This window comes from Xyrauchen texanus, chromosome 30, assembly GCF_025860055.1.
Source record: "Xyrauchen texanus isolate HMW12.3.18 chromosome 30, RBS_HiC_50CHRs, whole genome shotgun sequence".
NCBI lineage: Eukaryota > Metazoa > Chordata > Actinopteri > Cypriniformes > Catostomidae > Xyrauchen > Xyrauchen texanus.
Genome location: NC_068305.1, coordinates 6,010,612 through 6,028,694, shown reverse-complemented (window position 1 = coordinate 6,028,694; position 18,083 = coordinate 6,010,612). Strand labels below are relative to the sequence as shown.

The window sequence follows — 18,083 nt, the reverse complement described above, 5'->3', positions numbered from 1 at the left end:
TTAGGGTGAACAGGATTAACACTCTTTGTCTGCGGTACAAAGCTGGCAGCAGATGGCCGAATATGATCTGTGTGTTGGATTTTTCTCAAGCGCCCTGCTAGAGGAGTTTTGTATAAACCTTCATTCACTCACTCGTCCCTCACAGATGGCATGATAGAGGACTGCAGCTCTATTCTTGGGTTATGGATTGAAAGACTTGTGTTTGTTTTAGTCATAGATGTTAACTTGTTTTTCTAAGTTGCCTCAGATTTAGCAGCCCAGTCAATTTCTTATTGAGTCAATCAATGTCAAGCTTCTCTCAATCATCTCTATTTTTCTTCTTTTTTTTTTCTTTTAGGTTTTCTCACAGACATCTAAATCTGTAAAGAAACAATGTTAGAGATTTTTTCAGAACTACCTTCGCATTTCGGAGCAATTTCTCCAATAACTTTAAAGCAACAGGTGTCACTGTCAAGGGGAATTTTTTGTGGATGTATGAAGTCAGTTGCCCTCAGTTTCACAATGGTGTCCTCCTAGCAGAGTAACCTCAGTGTTTAGTTTATCACATGAAGTACGAACATGTTCCATCAAGAGAAAGTGTCACAATGCTTTTAGGGCCACTTTTATACATTGCACTCTCACTATTATTCAAATACAAATAAGTAGACAAATATGGCTTTTAACAAGTTTTTGAAAGAAATTGTTTATTAAGCCATTTTTTATTTCCTTTTGCACACCTTCAACATGACTTATTAAAAAACATATCAAGTAAATATCTACACAGTTAAATCAAATACGTATACAATATTGTACAACACTAAAGACTTTTTCAGTAGTAAAATGCTAAAATATGTACATCTAAAAGAAACCTGCTTGTTTTTACAGTATATAAACAAAACACTTCTACACTCCTAAAAAGATAAAATATGAAAAAGCTTTAGAATGGAAGTACGAATAGAGCACAGATGCGAATGTGTGTGCAAAATGGAGCCCTTGGTTAACGCAAGGGCTAAACGAGAGGTGTGTAACCATAAAAGTATTTGTCCTATTTAAAATCCACAATTTGGTGAAATGTAAAATTCATACAATAAAACACCTAGTACCAATCTCAATCCACAGCGATCAATTCATAGACCAAACGTAACACATCTGTGTACAATTATCTTTGTGAAGTGTTTCTGAGGCAGTGAAGCTTTATGTGGCCAGAAAACCAGCTCTTGACGTTTCATGCTCCTGTTTGCATTCCTGTCAAGTGTTTTTCAGGCCTTTGGCTAACTTCACACCCCCCTCGGCAATCAGCCTCACGTTCACAGGCTGGTCTCTGTGTAAATGGGGATGGCAGCGAATGCGGCATTTGGGTCAAAAAGAGACTGGTGCTGGGGTTGAGTCTGAACCAGAGGTTTCTGGACCTGTGGATTCATTGTGGTCTTGTGTTTCTCACCGATCTCCTGCAGTATGATGGCATTAGCATCTCGCCACTGTCTGTATTTGGAAGCGTTCAGAGAGGGTTCTCTCAAAACTTGCTCTATGACCTGCAGGTCAGCTTCTTTAGCCTATATTAACACACACAGAGAAGTTAAGCACAATTCTAACATTCAAAGTGTTACAAATTTAAAGTGAAGCTGCCTTCAACTGAATTGTTTTTGTGGTATCAATACTGCCATCTAGTGTCTGCCTCTGAAAAATGTCTTCAGAATTCTTTTCAACTTATAAATGGGTTTAATCTCACTTTTAGAGTGCTGTTGAGAGTTCGGATGAGGTGCAGCTTGTCATTAATGCTCTCATCTTTACAGCGTCTGATGAAGGAGGATCTGAAGTCGCGTTTGGTGGTTGGCTGCAGAGCGCCTATGGGAGATAAACTCACCTGCTTGAGGTGAAGATACAGCATCTCCATCTCATCAGATGGAGGACCTGTTGAAACAATATAAAAAAAGTCTTCACAAACCAACTATTTTATAGGATTTCCACATTGTTTGACAAATGAATAACATAACTTTTCAAGTTGATTACATTTTTTTAAGAGATTGCACTCCAAAAAGCAGAGCCCAGCAGAATGATAAAAATTAGATATTTCCATAATTGTATTAATCAGCTGGCCCAGTTCAGATTTTTACATACCCTGACAATATTTTTACTGTCCCCACCACAAAGAATGATACAGTTCTTTTTTAGCAACATGTTTTTATGCCCAAAAATCTATTTATATTCAGCATTAAACAAATGTTTTCCATACAGAGGAGAAAGTAACAACAAATAACTATTAGGTTTAACATTTTTAATAGTAGCTGAAAATGATGCCACTATAAATGTAACTCCATAACAGCTTTAAATTCATAATCAAATTTTTACTGGAAAGTGATGAAATATGGTGATTTGGTTATAATTTTGTACCCATTCTAACTGATGCATCCAAAACTAATATAATCTAGCTTTGTTAGCTAGCTAGATAGTGTGATCTTGGTGACATTTAAATAAGCACAATATACAGCAATGTTCAATGCATGTCAGAAAACCAAATGTTGGCAAGGCATAAAAACATGTATTTGATCAATGAACATAACGCGTATAAGACAAGTGACAGTTCCACCAACTGGCCCGAAACTCTAATGCTGAGCCCTGAACTATATGTATACACTACAGAGAAAATGTTTGCCTTGTATTAAAATTGGTTCTTATATATTTGTGCTGTTAAGAGCACTCATAGGGATAAAACTTCTTATGTTAGCGGTCACTCACGGTCATCTCCTTTGAATTCCTGTATTCTGAGGATGGGGTCTTCCTCTGAGCTGAGCTCCAGCCATGACTCGCTGTCTGCACTCTGAGTCTCTGTGTGCTTATGTACCGCAGACACTAGCGGGAACATATCCTGACACGGAGACGAAGATGAGTGGGGAGGCGGGAGACAACCCTGAGACACACACAAATACATTTCAATATACTCTGGAATAAGACCATTAAATACAAAATTGATATCATAATTGTTTTGAAGGGAGCAATTTTTTTCTCCCACCTTAATATGTTGTTAACTAAAATGAAACGTTTTGTAGGTTGATTTCACCTAAAAGTGTAATAATATGATGCTATAAAAATATTGCTCTGGTTGTTTGAGCAGCCCACCAAGCCCAACACAGCAACATTTGCACAACCATTGGCGTGAGTTAGTTGGGACTGTTCGACCAATAGTAGGGGGTTTGATTTGTAAAAAATATTTAAAACAGTGATTATGTTTGCAATTTTGTTTGGTGATGCTAGTGGCAAAGAAATGACACACTTCAGCTTTAAAAATAGCTTAAGTCAATCAAAATAAACTATTTATATGCACGTATGTGACAAAGAAAAGTAATGCATTGATTCTTAAGTGGCATTTACAAAGCACATTAAAACAGCATGTTAATTTCAAAAGATTTTTACATTTTACAATTCTAAAAGGAAACCTGCATGTTTTTACAGTATATAAACAAAAGACTTCTACACTCCTAAAAAGATAAAATATGAACAAGCTTTAGAATGGAAGTACGAATTGAGCACAGACAGGAACGTGTGTGTGTGTGTGTGTGTGTGCGCGCATGCAGAATGGAGCCCTTGGTTTACGCAAGGGCTAAACGAGAGGTGTGTAAACATAAAAGTTTTTGTCCCTTAAAACAAATAATAGCACTCCCCTCCTGAATAAGCCACACAATTTGAGGTATAATTTATTTCTGTACCTCAGATTTTTACACACGTGTAAACGATGTGCAGAACATTTTGTGATCGGGGTCACAAAAAACACATATGGAGGAAGTCAAAAAGCATGTGACAACATAGCATTTGAGTAAATGTTAATCCATTCTGAATGCATCCCAGGCAGCATTGGTTAAGTACACCCCTACTGTCAATTAACCGCTGTACTAAAACAAGAGAGTTTACACTTTGCTTGTTATGAGCGGCTTCAAAAGGAAATAACATCTAATCTAGGGGTGGGTAAAAATATTTTTTTTCTTATGCATCGTGATCTTCATTGATATCGATTCTTAAATCCCATGATTGATCTTTCACTCAATGCACAACCCTCCTCTACAATGAGAGGAAATCACACGTATTTGCAACCAAACTTCATGCTATGCCACTAACGTGAATACATATGGCAACTGGCTGGTAAATGTTTACATTTCACTCACCATTATTTGTGTAGTTTAGTCATGAAGTGTTCAGTAGAGAGACCCTTTCACATCGTGTTGAGTAAAAGTTGTTCCGTTTAGTGTCCAAAACAAGATCCACGCAACCCATTTGTCATTGAATACCATCTCTTTTTTTTTCTCTCCCCTTTTCTCCCCAATTTTGCATGCCCAGTTCCCAATGTGCTTCAAGTCATTGTGGTGGCATAGTGACTAGCCTCAATCCAGTTGGCGGAGGACGAATCTCAGATGCCTCTGCGTCTGAGACCGTCAATCCACGCATCTTATCACGTGGCTTGTTGAGGGCATTACCGCAGAGACATAGCACATGTGGAGGCTTTACGCTATTCTTCGCGGCATCCACACACAACTCACCACGTGCTCCACCGAGAGTGAGAACCACATTATAGCAACCACAAGGACATTACTCCATGTGACTCTACCCTCCCTAGCAACCGGGCCAATATGGCTGCTTAGGAGACCTGGCTGGAGTCACTCAGCATGCCCTGGATTCAAACTCATGACTCCAGGGGTGGTAGTCAGGGAGAGATTCAGCGTCAACTGTCGAACATGCCGTGATGGTGACGAAGATTGCTGCTGACTTGGAGCATCTTGATGTAATACGTCGATTGGTTGCTGCCATGGGGTCGAAATTCACTGAGTAGGTTAAAATAATTATCTGGAGTCATCGGAGAGGGAATTAGCTGCTAATCCACTAGTATCCAAGATAGAATTGGAACGCGTTTGGAAAAAGTTGGAAGACATTGAGAATCCTAACTGGCAAAACAACATCAGAATTGTTGGAATTCCTAAGCAAGCAGATGGTCAGAATATGGTGGAATTTCTGGATGAGCTCTTCCCGAGTCTGCTGGACATAACAGGCCATAAGCTGGAAATCGAGCGAGCTCACAGAGTTCTGGCTCGGAGATCAGCTGAGGGAGACAGGCCCCGATCAATTTTGGCCAAATTTCTGAGATCATTCGATAAATATTTCCTGTTACGCGAGGCGAGGAGCAAGGGAAGACCCACAATATTTTCTTTTCCCACAGACTTTGCAAATTCGACAAGAGAGAAATATGATCGATTCAAGGGATGCAAGAAACTCTTACATCAACGGAAGATCGCTTCACCCGACTGTTCGAGGAAGCTTTTTGTGCTGGTTCCGCCTAGCGGCTGGCGTATGTTTTGTGTGGGAACACTTCTTCAGGACAATGCTGTGGGTAGATCTGCACATTCCTTGTGCTTGTGCCTTCTATTGGCAGGAGTATTATTTGCAGGACATCGAAAGGATTAGGTCAGCTGCTGCACTCGTATGGTAGCCAGCTCACTGCATTCGTTTGACTATCCAAGGAAACTGAACGGACCCTTTTTTTCTTTTTTGTGTGTTTGTGTGTGTGTGCTGGTTCCGCTAGCGGAGTTTGTTTTGTGGAGGAGCACACCTTCGGGACAGTTAGTGGATGAATCGACATGTTCTTTGTGTTTATTCTGCCTATTGGCTAGAGTTCATTCTATAGATTTCCTTATGTTATGTAATTCTGTCTCACAAAATCTGTAGAAACACCGGACTTGAGCAATCCGATGGCAAAGTTATCACGGGGAATCTCGTAGGCGTACATGGACTGTTTGAGTTTAGAGGGATGGATGCCAGTTGGCGCTGTTGTGTGCGGGGTTAATGCGCATGTTTTTCTTTTCTGGGGGTATTTCTGGGTTTGATTATAGCACTAATGTTGGAATGTGGTCTTTATAATTTTGTTTTTGACACATAATCTATTTGTTCTATTATTTCAAAATGTAAAATGTTAATATCAGTTAACATGGGTTGGGGCACCCCATAAAAAAAGGAAGGTTATTTATTTTCTTAAACGAAAGAAATATGACAGTGATCTTTCCGCAGGAAGCTGAACAATTTGGGAGGATATGGGGTGGGCATGTTTACTTAGTGCTGGCTCAAGAGCAGGGCAGTCATTACATTGATAAGTAAACATCTACAATTAAAATGTCTCAAACAGATTAAAGATAAATTAGGAAGAGTAATTATTGTTTTAGCAGAAATTCAGGGGTAAAGGTTGAGGTTGGCTAATATTTATGCACCTTATGCTGATGATCAGGGCTTTTTTATAGATCTTGAAGGGATGTTGCAAGCCGCTGGCACGCCTCATGATATAATATTGGGAGGAGCCTTAGTCTCAGATCATGCCCTGGTGTGTTTAGAGGTGTTGCCACATATAGTGAAAAAGAAATCGTATAGTTGGTGCTTTAATGTATCTCTTTTGCAAAATTCAGATTTCCAACAAATGTTAAAGGCTGAAATCAATATTTATATGGAGACCAACTGGTCCTCAGTATCCTCTGTGGGCATAGCTTGGGAGGCACTTAAGGCGGTTCTTAGGGGTCGGATGATACATTATGCCTCATTCATCAAAAACTCCAAAGCACGAGAACTCGTGGAGTTGGAAGGGAATATTAAAAGTGCAAAGGCAGAGCTGAATAACCAAATGGTGCCTGATGGCATCAGAGAATTGACTCGATTGAAATGCAGATATAATACTATATTGTCGCAGAAGGTGGAGTTTTGGCTATTCAGGGCAAGACGGGCTTTGAGTCGGGGGACAAAGCAGGGAAGCTTTTGGCTAGATATATAAAGCAGAGAGAGTCTTTTTCTACCATTCCCTGCTGGTGGTGACATGTTTTCCTCGGCCATTGATTTAATAATGCTTTTAAAGAATTCTATTATGATCTCTATAGTTTCACATCTTCGTCTACAGATGAAGATATTAGAAAATTTATGGAACCTTTAGAACTCCCTAAATTGACAACTAAGCAAAGAAATACAATCTTGATTCTGATATAACCTTGGAGGAGCTCAGCGAGGTAATTAATGGACCAGATGGCTTTACCGCTGAGTTTTTAGATCTTATGCTACAGAACTGGCTCCACTTTTACTAGAAGTTTACACGTAATCATTAAAGAATGGAAATCTTCTGCCAAACATGACACAAGCCCGGATCAGTCTGATCCTTAAAAAGGATAATGATCCAAGCGAGTGTAAGAATTACCATCCAATCTTTTTTACAAAAGATTTTGTAAATGTATGGGTTTGGGAGTACATTTATTGGATGGATTAAGTTACTATATAGACACCCGATAGCAACTATACAAACAAATGGATACATTTCAGATTATTTTACTCTGGATAAGGGCACCCGGCAGGGTTGGCCTCTTTAACCATTATTGTTGTGTCTTGCCCTGGAACCATTAGCAGCTGCGATAAGAAAGGAGGATGATTTTCCAGGGGTGATGGTGGGAGGTATGGCGCATAAGCTTCTGCTTTAAGCATATTATATTTTATCATTCCTTTCTGACACTACTAGATCTATGCCTTGCCTCCATTGAATTATGAAAGCTAAAACCCTGCCGGATATTTTTCAATCTGAATTTATCAATTAAATTTGTCTAAAATTTGAGTATTTTATATGGTCCTTGTATTTTTTTTGGTATTAAAGAAATTAGAGCCGTATTCATTTGTTTTTCGAATTTCCTCTTTAGAATTGCTGTATTTATTGCAGCGTGCATAATTGGTCCTAATATGTCCCAAAATTTAGGATTAATTCTGGTGGGATCCCATCTGGCCCAAGTGATTTCCCCCTTCTTTACCATTTTTAATGCTGTATACAGTCCTTCGAGTTTTATAGGTTGGCTCATTTGCTCAGATTCATTTAGCGTTAATTGTGGTAGATCTACACTACGTTTTGAAACACTTGAGATGGTTATTGACTTTAGGAGAGCACAAGGTGAACACACTCCGCTGAACATCAACGGCTCCTCTGTGGAGATCGTCAAGAGCACCAAATTCCTTGGTGTTCACCTGGTGGAGAACCTCACCTGGTCCCTCAACACCAGCTCTATCACCAAGAAAGCCCAGCAGTGTATCTACTTTCTTCGAAGGCTGAGGAAAGCACATCTCCCACCCCCCATCCTCACTACATTCTATAGAGGGACTATTGAGAGCATCCTGAGCAGCTGCACCACTGCCTGGTTTGGGACTTGCACCGTTTCGGACCGCAAAGCCCTACAGAGGATAGTGAGGACAGCTGAGAAGATCATTGGGGTCTCTCTTCCCTCCATCAAAGACATTTACACAAAACACTGTATCCGCAAAGCAACCAGCATTGTGGACGACCCCACACACCCCTCACACAAACTCTTTATCCTCCTGCCGTCTGGCAAGAGGTACCGAAGCATTCGGGCCCTCACGGCCAGACTGTGTAACAGCTTCTTCCCCCAAGCCATCAGACTCCTCAATACTCAAGAGACTAGTTTGACACACACACACACACACACACACACACACACACACACACACACACACACACACGTGTCCTGAGTTGCACTTTAATTACTGTCACTTTATAACTGTCTGCTACCTAAATAACTGCTATGTGCATAGAACACTATCTTATAGTATGTTATGTTTACGTTTTTAGAAACTGTCATCTTTTTGCACTACTGTGTCTATTGTCCTGTTCTTTGTCAGAAATTTGTTGTACTGTCCCGTACTTTTTGCACATGTTTGCACGTGCACTTTATATAGGTATATATATATATATATATATATAGGTATTTTATTTCGTTGTGTAGTCTCATGTGGTCCTTTGTTGGTCCTTTGTTGTTTTTATGTAGCACCATGGTCCTGGAGGAACGTTGTCTCGTTTTGCTGTGTACTGTACTAAACTGTATATGGTTGAAACGACAATAAAAACCACTTGACTTGACTTGACTGAAATGTTTCTCATGATCTTAAAAAATCTTTCGAGCTGAAGGCATACGCTTAAATGTTTGAAATTAGTTTTGTAGACAAAAATATAATTGTGCCACCATAATAATTTAATTATAAAATTATAATTTAATAAAAAAAAAAAAACGTTTTGAAATTGATGACTTGGACCAAATAACAAAGAAAAGCAGCCAATAAGTGCCCAACATAGATGGGAACTCCTTCAATACTGTTTAAAAAGCATCCCAGGGTGATACCTCAAAAGGTTGGTTAAGAAAATGTCAAGAGTACATGTCTGCTAATTCTAGGCAAAGGGTGACTACTCTGAAGATGTTAAAATATAACATTTTTTTTTGTTAACGTTTAACGATAACGTTTTGATTTTGTTTAGTCACAACATAATTCCCATAGTTCCATTTATGTTATTGCATAGTTTTGATGACTTTACTATTATTGTAAAATGTGAAAAAAATAAAATTATAATAAAGAATGAGTGTTTCAAAACATTTGACCGGTAGTTTATGATGTGTAAAAACGTATGACACTCAACCACGTCCGTACTGTCCTCTGGCTGATAAAGATCTTTAAAATGAACTGCAAATGTGTTATTAATTTCTCTTGTATTGGTTACTAGGCCTTTTGTAGGATAATGAATGGTGTCGATATTAGCCCTGGATTCTGTAACGTATGACCTTGTCCTGTTTTACTGTTTCCCTTTTGTCTTCCATTTTGATACTTTCGTCACTCCATAGTTTTCACTTTTGTTGTTACGAATAGCGGGAGGACAACGAAGGCAGATGAAGGTTGAGGATCCAAACGCAGTATACTTATAACTTTATTAAATAAACAAACACAAAGGAAAACCCACGATGGGGAAATAAACATAAGCAGGGAACTCGGGAAGGAAACACAGAGCAGGCTTAACAAACATACCAACAAACATTACTAACATTCAACGATCGACAGGGACTGAACAAACAGGCAGGGTATAAATACAAGACAGGACCAATGAACAACCAGAACTCAAAATGACATGATGAGGTGATGAACAGAAACCAATGGGAAACTAACGAGGACAGGTGAGAACAATGAACAATGAACACAATGGCTAACAAGACTATGGAGGTACAGAAGGTTCAAAAGTGAAAACTATGGAGTGACGAAAGTATCAAAATGGAAGACAAAAGGGAAACAGTAAAACAGGACAAGGTCATACGTTACAGATTCACTTCATCTAAGTTGTAATGTCAGTAACTTCCTAAGTCTTGGACCGTTATAATAATAATTCTGACGAACTCTATGCATAAAGCAGATCATTTAGCTTAGACCTGGAGCTCTTCAATGCATTTCCAACAGATCTTGAGTATTTATTTTTCAACACCATCTCTTGGGAGAGACAAATTTGTTTTAGTTCCTCAATTTGTGACTTCCTTATTTTATTTAAATAGGAGGAAAATGAGATAACAAAATCTCGAATAAAGCCTTTTGTAGCCATCCAAACCATCATGTGGTTATCCACACTATTGAGGTTTATATTCAAAAAATCTTTCAACTTGCTTCTAAAATCAGTTAAAAACCTGGTATCTTGTAAAATAAATATTTTAAATAGCCATCTGGGAGATCTTTCATGTGAACAGTAAGTAAACTTGGTCAACAGAGGTTTGTGATCAGATAGTACAGCAGGAAGGGTTGTGATGCTCTCAAAACATATCCTAAGTTCACGAGAACATAGGAAGTAATCTATTCAAGAATGTGTCTTGAAGAGTAGAAAGTATAGTCTTATATCTATGAGATTAAATGTTTGCAGAAAGGTCTTAAAATTGTTATCTCTTAGAAAATATACTAGTGGATTTATCAAACATGAGGTCAGCAAGCACATTCATGTCTCCTCCAATAATCAGAGCATACTGATATAAGAGCAGCAGCTGATTAGTTAACCACTGAAAAAACATTGCATCAAGAACTGCTGGGGCATAGACGGAGACAAAATCTATTTCTTGCCTTGGATACAAAAATAACTCAATCTACCCGATTTATCGTTACGGAGCATTTCAATAACAAGAGGAAGGTTTCGTTTAATGAGTATAAAGACTCTTTCGTTTTGTGCCATCACTGGACGCAGCGGCCACGTTATAAAATATATTTTGTATACGAGCGACATCTGTTGTCTTTAGATGCAATTCTTGGACTAAAGCCACATCTACACAATGTCTGCGCAAACTATGCAAGAACTTTGTTCTCTTTATTGGACTGTCTAAACCTCTGATGTTAACTGATATAACTGGAATATTAACCATTGTCAAAAGGATCATAACTTTAAACTATAGTAAAGACCACGTGAAGAATTGTTTTAGACACAGCTTGTTTGATTATGTTTTTCGTTGTTAACAAAAGAAGAAATAAGTGGCAGGACGAAACAGCCCCCTCACTAAGACCGCTGTCTAATCCCCAATTTGTATATCAGAACCGTGACAGTATCACACGTTCCACTGATCTGAGACTCACCCGCTTCTTCCCGTGTGTGAACATCAACAAGCAAAAGTTAACAGTAACAATAGAACCATAGATTACACTTTCAACATTAAATATGCATTTCTGCATTAAATACTTTCAAAACCGGCAAATGACTAGAACAAGCAAGCAAATCTGAGCGCAGCTACAAATTTAGAATAGCATAACCTCGAAAAGAAACCACATTTTAAACTGTTGTAGGTTTATCCACAATAATTTAAGTATCCTGCACAACGAAGATCCTACTGGAAAAGGTGGCTAGTTAATTATCAGTTAGTCCCGTGTCCATCTCATATCGATTGACATCTGAAGCCTGAACTCCTCTGCTTCTTGTGGCAAAGAGAAGACTTGTGCGTAACACACTTGTGTTGTGCGTAGCACGCTTGGTAAATCAAAAAGGACTGGATTCCTACTGCTTGCAGCTCCTTCCGTATATGCGTGAAGTTTCTCAGTTTTTGTGAAGTGTAGGCACTTTATTCAGCAAAAAACTTCAACCGTTTCTCACCATCCAAGATTGGTCCCCTCTTGCTCACCTCTCTGACCCCATCTACAATAGCCTGACAGTGTTGATATCTCAGCACTTTAAAAAAAATTATTGTGCGGCCCGTCTCCGGAGACCATTGCTGGCCATAGATGCGATGGGCTTGCTCGATCTCTATTGGCCTGTTCGAAAGTGAGGGGATCCACTTTGGAAGCATTTCTTGGAGAAAGCGTATCGCGTCACTTCCCTCTTTGTTCGGTGCAAGACCCACAATCCGAATGTGAATGCATCTTTCTCGATCCTCAAGTTCTGCCATCTTTGCTTGGAGCTTTGACACATCGGACACATCTGCAGCTAACTATGTATTGTTTGGGTCTCTCGTCTCACGCTGGGCATTATCCACTTTAATTAATAAGTCCGTGCACGATGGCCGTTTGTGATTGAATCTCCGCAGTCAAAGATCACATGCATTGTGTCACATCTTTCATCGCGATCTGCACTGCGTTCCGGACAACTTCTTCCAACGTGTCTTGTTGCTTCGTTAATGCCAGCGAAACGGCATCCGCCATGTCTTCGTTGTGAGTTGAGAATTTAAACCGTTTTCCAGTCTGAGTTTTCGTGGGTGAGGATACAGGTTTCTTGTTTGTATTCATTTTGTTGAAAGGTATATTTAGAATGTGTAGTTTAGATGTTAGGAGCTCTAGGAATCTGCGACCATCACGTACAAAGCGTCACGTGATCCCCCCCGACTACTTTACATTCATAAAGAAGAAAACAATGCGGAATATACAGTACTGTTCGTGGATATTTAGTTCACTTGCTCAAACAGAAGACTGAATATCGATAAAAGAGTTAATGTCAGTAACCTGGCAAATCCAGTAATAATTAATCATCAAAAGCGCTCGTTCTGGGGCCTGGGTAGTTCAGCGGTAAAGATGCTGGCTACCACACCTGGAGTTCGCTAGTTCGAATACAGGGCGAGGCGAGTGACTCCAGCCAGGTCTCCTAAGCAACCAAATTGGCCCGGTTGCTAGGGAGGTTAGAGTTACATGAGGTAACCTCCTCGAGGTTGCTAAAATGTGGTTCGTTCTCAGTGGGCACGTGGTGAGTTAAGCGTGGATGCCGCGGTGGATTGCGTGAAGCCTCCACATGCACTATGTTTCCGCGGCAACAAGTTCAACAAGCCACGTGATAAGATGTGCGGGTTGACGGGCTCAGACGCAGAGGCAGCTGGGATTTGTCCTCCGCCACCCAGATTGAGGTGAGTCAATATGCGACCACAAGGACTTAAAAGCGCATTGGGAATTGGGCATTCCAAATTGTGTGCTCGTTGTATCAATCCGATTTCTTGTAAACACAACTTTGTTTCCAGGTGGACTGATAAAAAAAAAAAACTATGTGCACTTAAAGCACAGAAGTTGTGTAAATCCAGCCAATCAGATTAGAGCTTACTAGATAGAGGAAGCACTTTCCAGTTTTGTGTGTAATATGCAAATGTCAATTTGTTGAACAGACTGTGGGTGGTCAGTGAGCGGTCTGTTTGTGGATAAGATTACTCACATGAAGAGAGCCGGGGGTCAGCTGATCCATGTACTCCGCACACATCTCAGCTTTGTCTGCTTCATCATCATCATCATCACTTTCCTCACTGTAGCACTCTACACACACAATCACAGTCTCATAATGCGAATAAATGCACTTTTAAAGTTTCAGGTTTGGCTGAAACGTAGCTGAAAATAGATGCAGAGTGTTAACTGGGTTTCTCTATGTGTACTATATATGCTGTGAATCTTTACCTCCATTGGTTGAGTCTGTGGGCTCAGGTTCAGTTGAAGCATTGTTGAGTTTAGTCAGCCATCTAAATTTAAAACAACATCAATAATGGTAAAGCAACCCTCATCAGATCTGTAGAATTATTATCATGGATCATTATGTGTCATGTGCCCACACAGTTTAAAAGCACACCCTCAGTTTCTTCTCAGTGTGTTTCCTATAGGTTTACTTCACTATTCTTATATAAACCTCTAAAGAGTAGTTCAACAAAAAAGATAATTCTGTCATTATTTTCTCACACTCATATCGTTCCAAACCCATATGATAATTTTTGGAGCTTGACAAACACAGTCACTAAGAACTGGCCTTCTATGGATAAGAGCAGCATGATCATTCTTCAAAATATATCCTATTTTGTTCCACAGAAGAAAGAAAGTCATATGGGTATGAGATGACATGAAGGTGAGTAAATGATGACAAAATGTAAATTTTTTGGGGCTGTCTACAGTATCCCTTTAAATTAAATATTCTTGAAACTTTGTAATATATTCATGAAACATTTGAGCTCAGAAAGCTGTTTCTATACCTTTCATTCTAATAAGATATCAGTTAACAAGTTATTAACATCTAATACCATGCCAAGAAAGTTCTCTCACAGAATCACAGTATTTGCAGTTCTACAGGTCTTTAAAACTGGCTTCCTTATCAAAAATGTGTCATTGGATGGTATGCTGCTGAGAGCTTTGACAGTATGGCTAGGCATAAGAGCAAACCACAGGGTGAGTGCAACCACATTGCAATGCAAATATGTCACATTGGACCAAACACAAGCCTATCACACTTCAAATATATGGCTAAGTGCAAAAAGACAAAAAAAAAGTGTTTTTCACAGAACATGAGACTTTACCGACAGAGAGTATCTATGACCACAGTGACAGAATTAGTTGGTTGGTTTTTCCACACTCACTTGTTCATGTCTTTCAGATTCTCTGCTGCAAAGTAGAGTGTCACCATGTGGAGGTGGCTCGCTTTTATCGCACTAGGGGAAAACAATTTTATTGAATTAACAAAATACACACAACCCAGGCAGTTCTAAAGCTCAATATCATCGTTTATATGTGTGTGGGTGACGTAGTGGAAGCATTATACTCGTTCATAGTGATCAAAGTAAAAGCACGATTATAGCACATCTTTGCAAAGGAAGTCAGTGAGAAAAATTATAGTTTCGACCACGCACATAAAACAGAAGGCTTCTTATGCTAGAAGAGCCAGCACACTGCTATGGGACGTACAGAAAAGACAGTTATAGTTAGATAAGAATCTGACTTAACACTGGGTTTACAAACAATTCACACTGCTTGTTCAAAATGCAACACAGAAATGATAATCCTCTAACTTGATTTTTTTCATTTCTGAAGAAAACGTAAGTAATGTTGCCCCAGCAAAACTCAACAATGGCAGGACGTTTCAATGAAGTTGCTAGGGTGTTCTGGGTGGTTGCTACAGTAAGGCATTGCTTGACAGTTGCTCCAGAAGTGTGTTCATGGAGGTTGCTAAGGCATTGCTAGGGTGTTCTGGGTGGTTGCTAGGGTGTTCTATATGGTTGCTAGGGGGTTGCAGGTGGTTGTAAGGGTTTAGGTCAATGGTTGCTGCAGTAGGGTGTTCAGGGAGGTTGCTAAGGCATTGCTAGGGTGTCCTGGGTGGTTGCAAGGGTGTTACAGGTGGTGACAAGGGCTTTGCTAGATGGTTGCTATAACAGAGTGTTCAAAGAGGTCGCTAAGGTATTGCTAGGATTTTTTGGGTGGTTTCTAGGGTGTTCAGGGAGGTTTCTATGGCATTGCCAGGGTGTTCTGGGTGGTTGCTAGTGTGTTACGTGTGGTTGCAAGGGCTTTGCAACATTACTACTACAGTAGAGTGTTCAAGGAGGTTGCTAAGGCATTGCTAGGGTTTTCTGGGTGGTTGCTAGGGTGTTGTAAGTGTGTCCTGGGTCGTTGCTAGGGTGTTACGAGTGGTTGCAAGAGCTGTGCTAGATTGTTTTTACAGGAAGTTGCTAAGGCACTGCTAGGGTGTTATGGGTGGTTGCTAAAAAAAAATAGGTGGTTGTGTTCCGGTTGAAAATCATAAGCCTGATCGCTTTCATCGTGATCAGTACAGCCCTGCTTAACAAACTGCACAATTTGAGGTATCATTCTTATCTTGTCTGTAGTGTGCCGTTTATGAACAATGCAGGATGACAAGTCACACCAAAGTATTTACTGCATGTTCAAATCCCTAACCCCAGATATGTGCAATGGTAATAGTGATACTTGCAAACACCACAAACCATCCAACATGTGGTTATTACAGAAAGACAGAAATAACACAGATACATGAAGTAAACATGTCAGCAGTGAAACATCTGGTTCTTGGACCACAAATGGTCAAAATCTTTCTAAATAAGGAAGATTAACTTACAACTTCTTCCTGCATTCAGTAGCCTGGTCTACGGTGAAGTCTCTCAGGTTGATGTAGCCTTCGGCTTTCTCTGCCTGAAGGGAAACAGAGAATTTATCACTGGAAAAGACCCCCATGCTAAAGTAAACCAGCTTAAACCAGCCAAAGATTAAGCTGGTCTCTCAGACTGACCAAATAAAAAGTGCTCAAAACCCCTCTATAACCAACCTACAGACCAGCCTGACCAGACCAGACAAGACTAAAAACCCTGCTGGTTTCAGTGTTTTCCCAGCAGGGTTAATACTTGTTTCCAACATTTGTGAAAAAACAATCATGAATAACACATAAACAGTCATTCGCATTTTCCGCAGCAAAGCCACATTTTACCAGAGGAAACCACGCAACTTACTGTGTCGGATGTGTACCAGTAGAGCGAACATTTCTTCAGCACGAACCAGAATTTCTTCCATCTCCAACCCAAGAGACCTTTGCTTTCCTTCCTTTTGTACAACCAGCCCTGACAGTCACCCTGCCCCAGATCCTTCACAGAGACCTTCCTGCGGCTCATCACACCATTGCCTATCACAAACACACGTAAAAGAAGGGGAAATCTCAGCAGTATTTTTCTCACTGGTTCTTCTCGATTGTACTTTGAATAATGAATAACAAAAGATAATAGGAGACACATCTGCATGATACAGCCAAAATAATAATAATAATAATAATTTTTTTTTTTAAACCTCATTTACTTACTCTCATGTTGTTCCAAACCTGTATGACTTTCTCACTTCTGCAGGACACAAAAGGAGATATTGGGCAAAATGTCAGCCTCAGACACAATTCATTGCAAAAAGTTTCAATGAAAGTACATAATATTCCAAACATTCTGCCGAACAGCTCCTGCTGTGTTCCGCACAAGAAAGTCATACTGTATGAACAAAAAACATGACCATAGTACACTTTCAACAAATTTGTCATATGTCAAACTCAGTAATAATAACAAAAATGGTAATAATTGTCTACATTATGAACAAATCCTTCCACTTACCTTGCAATCTCTCAGCAGCAAAGTCTTGTAGGGGATACTGAAGGCATGAGAAAAAGAAAAGCAAGAGAGATGCTGTAAATTAAGCAGTAAAGACAGGCATCAGCGCCCACAGCTCAGTCAGACAGTGTAATTAACACAGCTGCCTCTAAAGAGAGCCTTCACTTCCCTTTACCATCACACACACACACACACACACACACACACACACACACACACACACACACACACACACACACACACACACACACACACACACACACACACACACACACGCACAGTAAGAGAGAACAAGTACACATACACACCAACAGTAAAATGCTATCTCTCTCTCAACACACACACACATTACCACAGACGTTATAATAAAACTTCTATTATTATCAAAAAAAAACTATTTAGGTAGTTGAGATGACTGTGACATTTGTGCCCTACATTGTGACACACTACACTTTTATAGCAAAAAAATATTTTAAACAACCATTTTCCTGTATAATTATTAAACATGAAGTTCTTATGCTCTATAGACTATTAGTACTTTTAAAATTTCATTTGTCACCTTTAAGTGAACTGCAAAAAAAAAAAAAAAAAAGCTAAAAGATGAAACATTGGTGAACACCTTGGAAGGCTACAGTCCCTTCAGATACATTTTAACCTCAATTGAAAAAAGTTGGGAACTGAAAATTAGACTTTAAAAAGTTCCTTAAAATTATTTTATTCACGTAGATTGAAAGACAAAGCCACAGTAAGATATTAACCAGAAAATGTGATTCAGAATGTAATTTGACATAAAGAAAGCACTTTCTGTATTGTTACATGGTAGGAAAACAAAAAGTATGCTTATAAAAGAAAAAAAAAGACATTACCTCTGAAATTCAATGCATGGGGTAAAACTATCATAAAAAATATATATATGGGCCATTCTACACTATT

At 39.4% G+C, this 18,083-nt stretch overlaps 1 protein-coding gene across 2 annotated transcripts; it reads right to left on the bottom strand.

Moving 5' to 3' along the window:
• Positions 1-696: 696 nt before the first annotated feature.
• Positions 697-17,286, bottom strand: ipcef1 (interaction protein for cytohesin exchange factors 1). 2 transcript variants are annotated; one of them, XM_052098630.1, is made up of 10 exons: positions 17,154-17,286; positions 16,859-17,033; positions 16,515-16,684; positions 16,127-16,200; positions 14,640-14,711; positions 13,696-13,757; positions 13,460-13,557; positions 2,716-2,887; positions 1,709-1,890; positions 697-1,532 (listed from the first exon to the last, which is right to left on the bottom strand). In XM_052098630.1, exons 3-10 carry the CDS (start codon positions 16,671-16,673, stop codon positions 1,287-1,289), a joined length of 1,065 nt encoding a protein of 354 aa, XP_051954590.1. In that variant the 5' UTR covers positions 16,674-16,684; positions 16,859-17,033; positions 17,154-17,286; the 3' UTR covers positions 697-1,286. The 2 variants fall into 2 exon arrangements, with proteins under 2 accessions (XP_051954590.1, XP_051954589.1); XM_052098629.1 differs by lacking the exon at positions 16,859-17,033 and having other exon boundaries at positions 17,154-17,283.
• Positions 17,287-18,083: the final 797 nt, after the last annotated feature.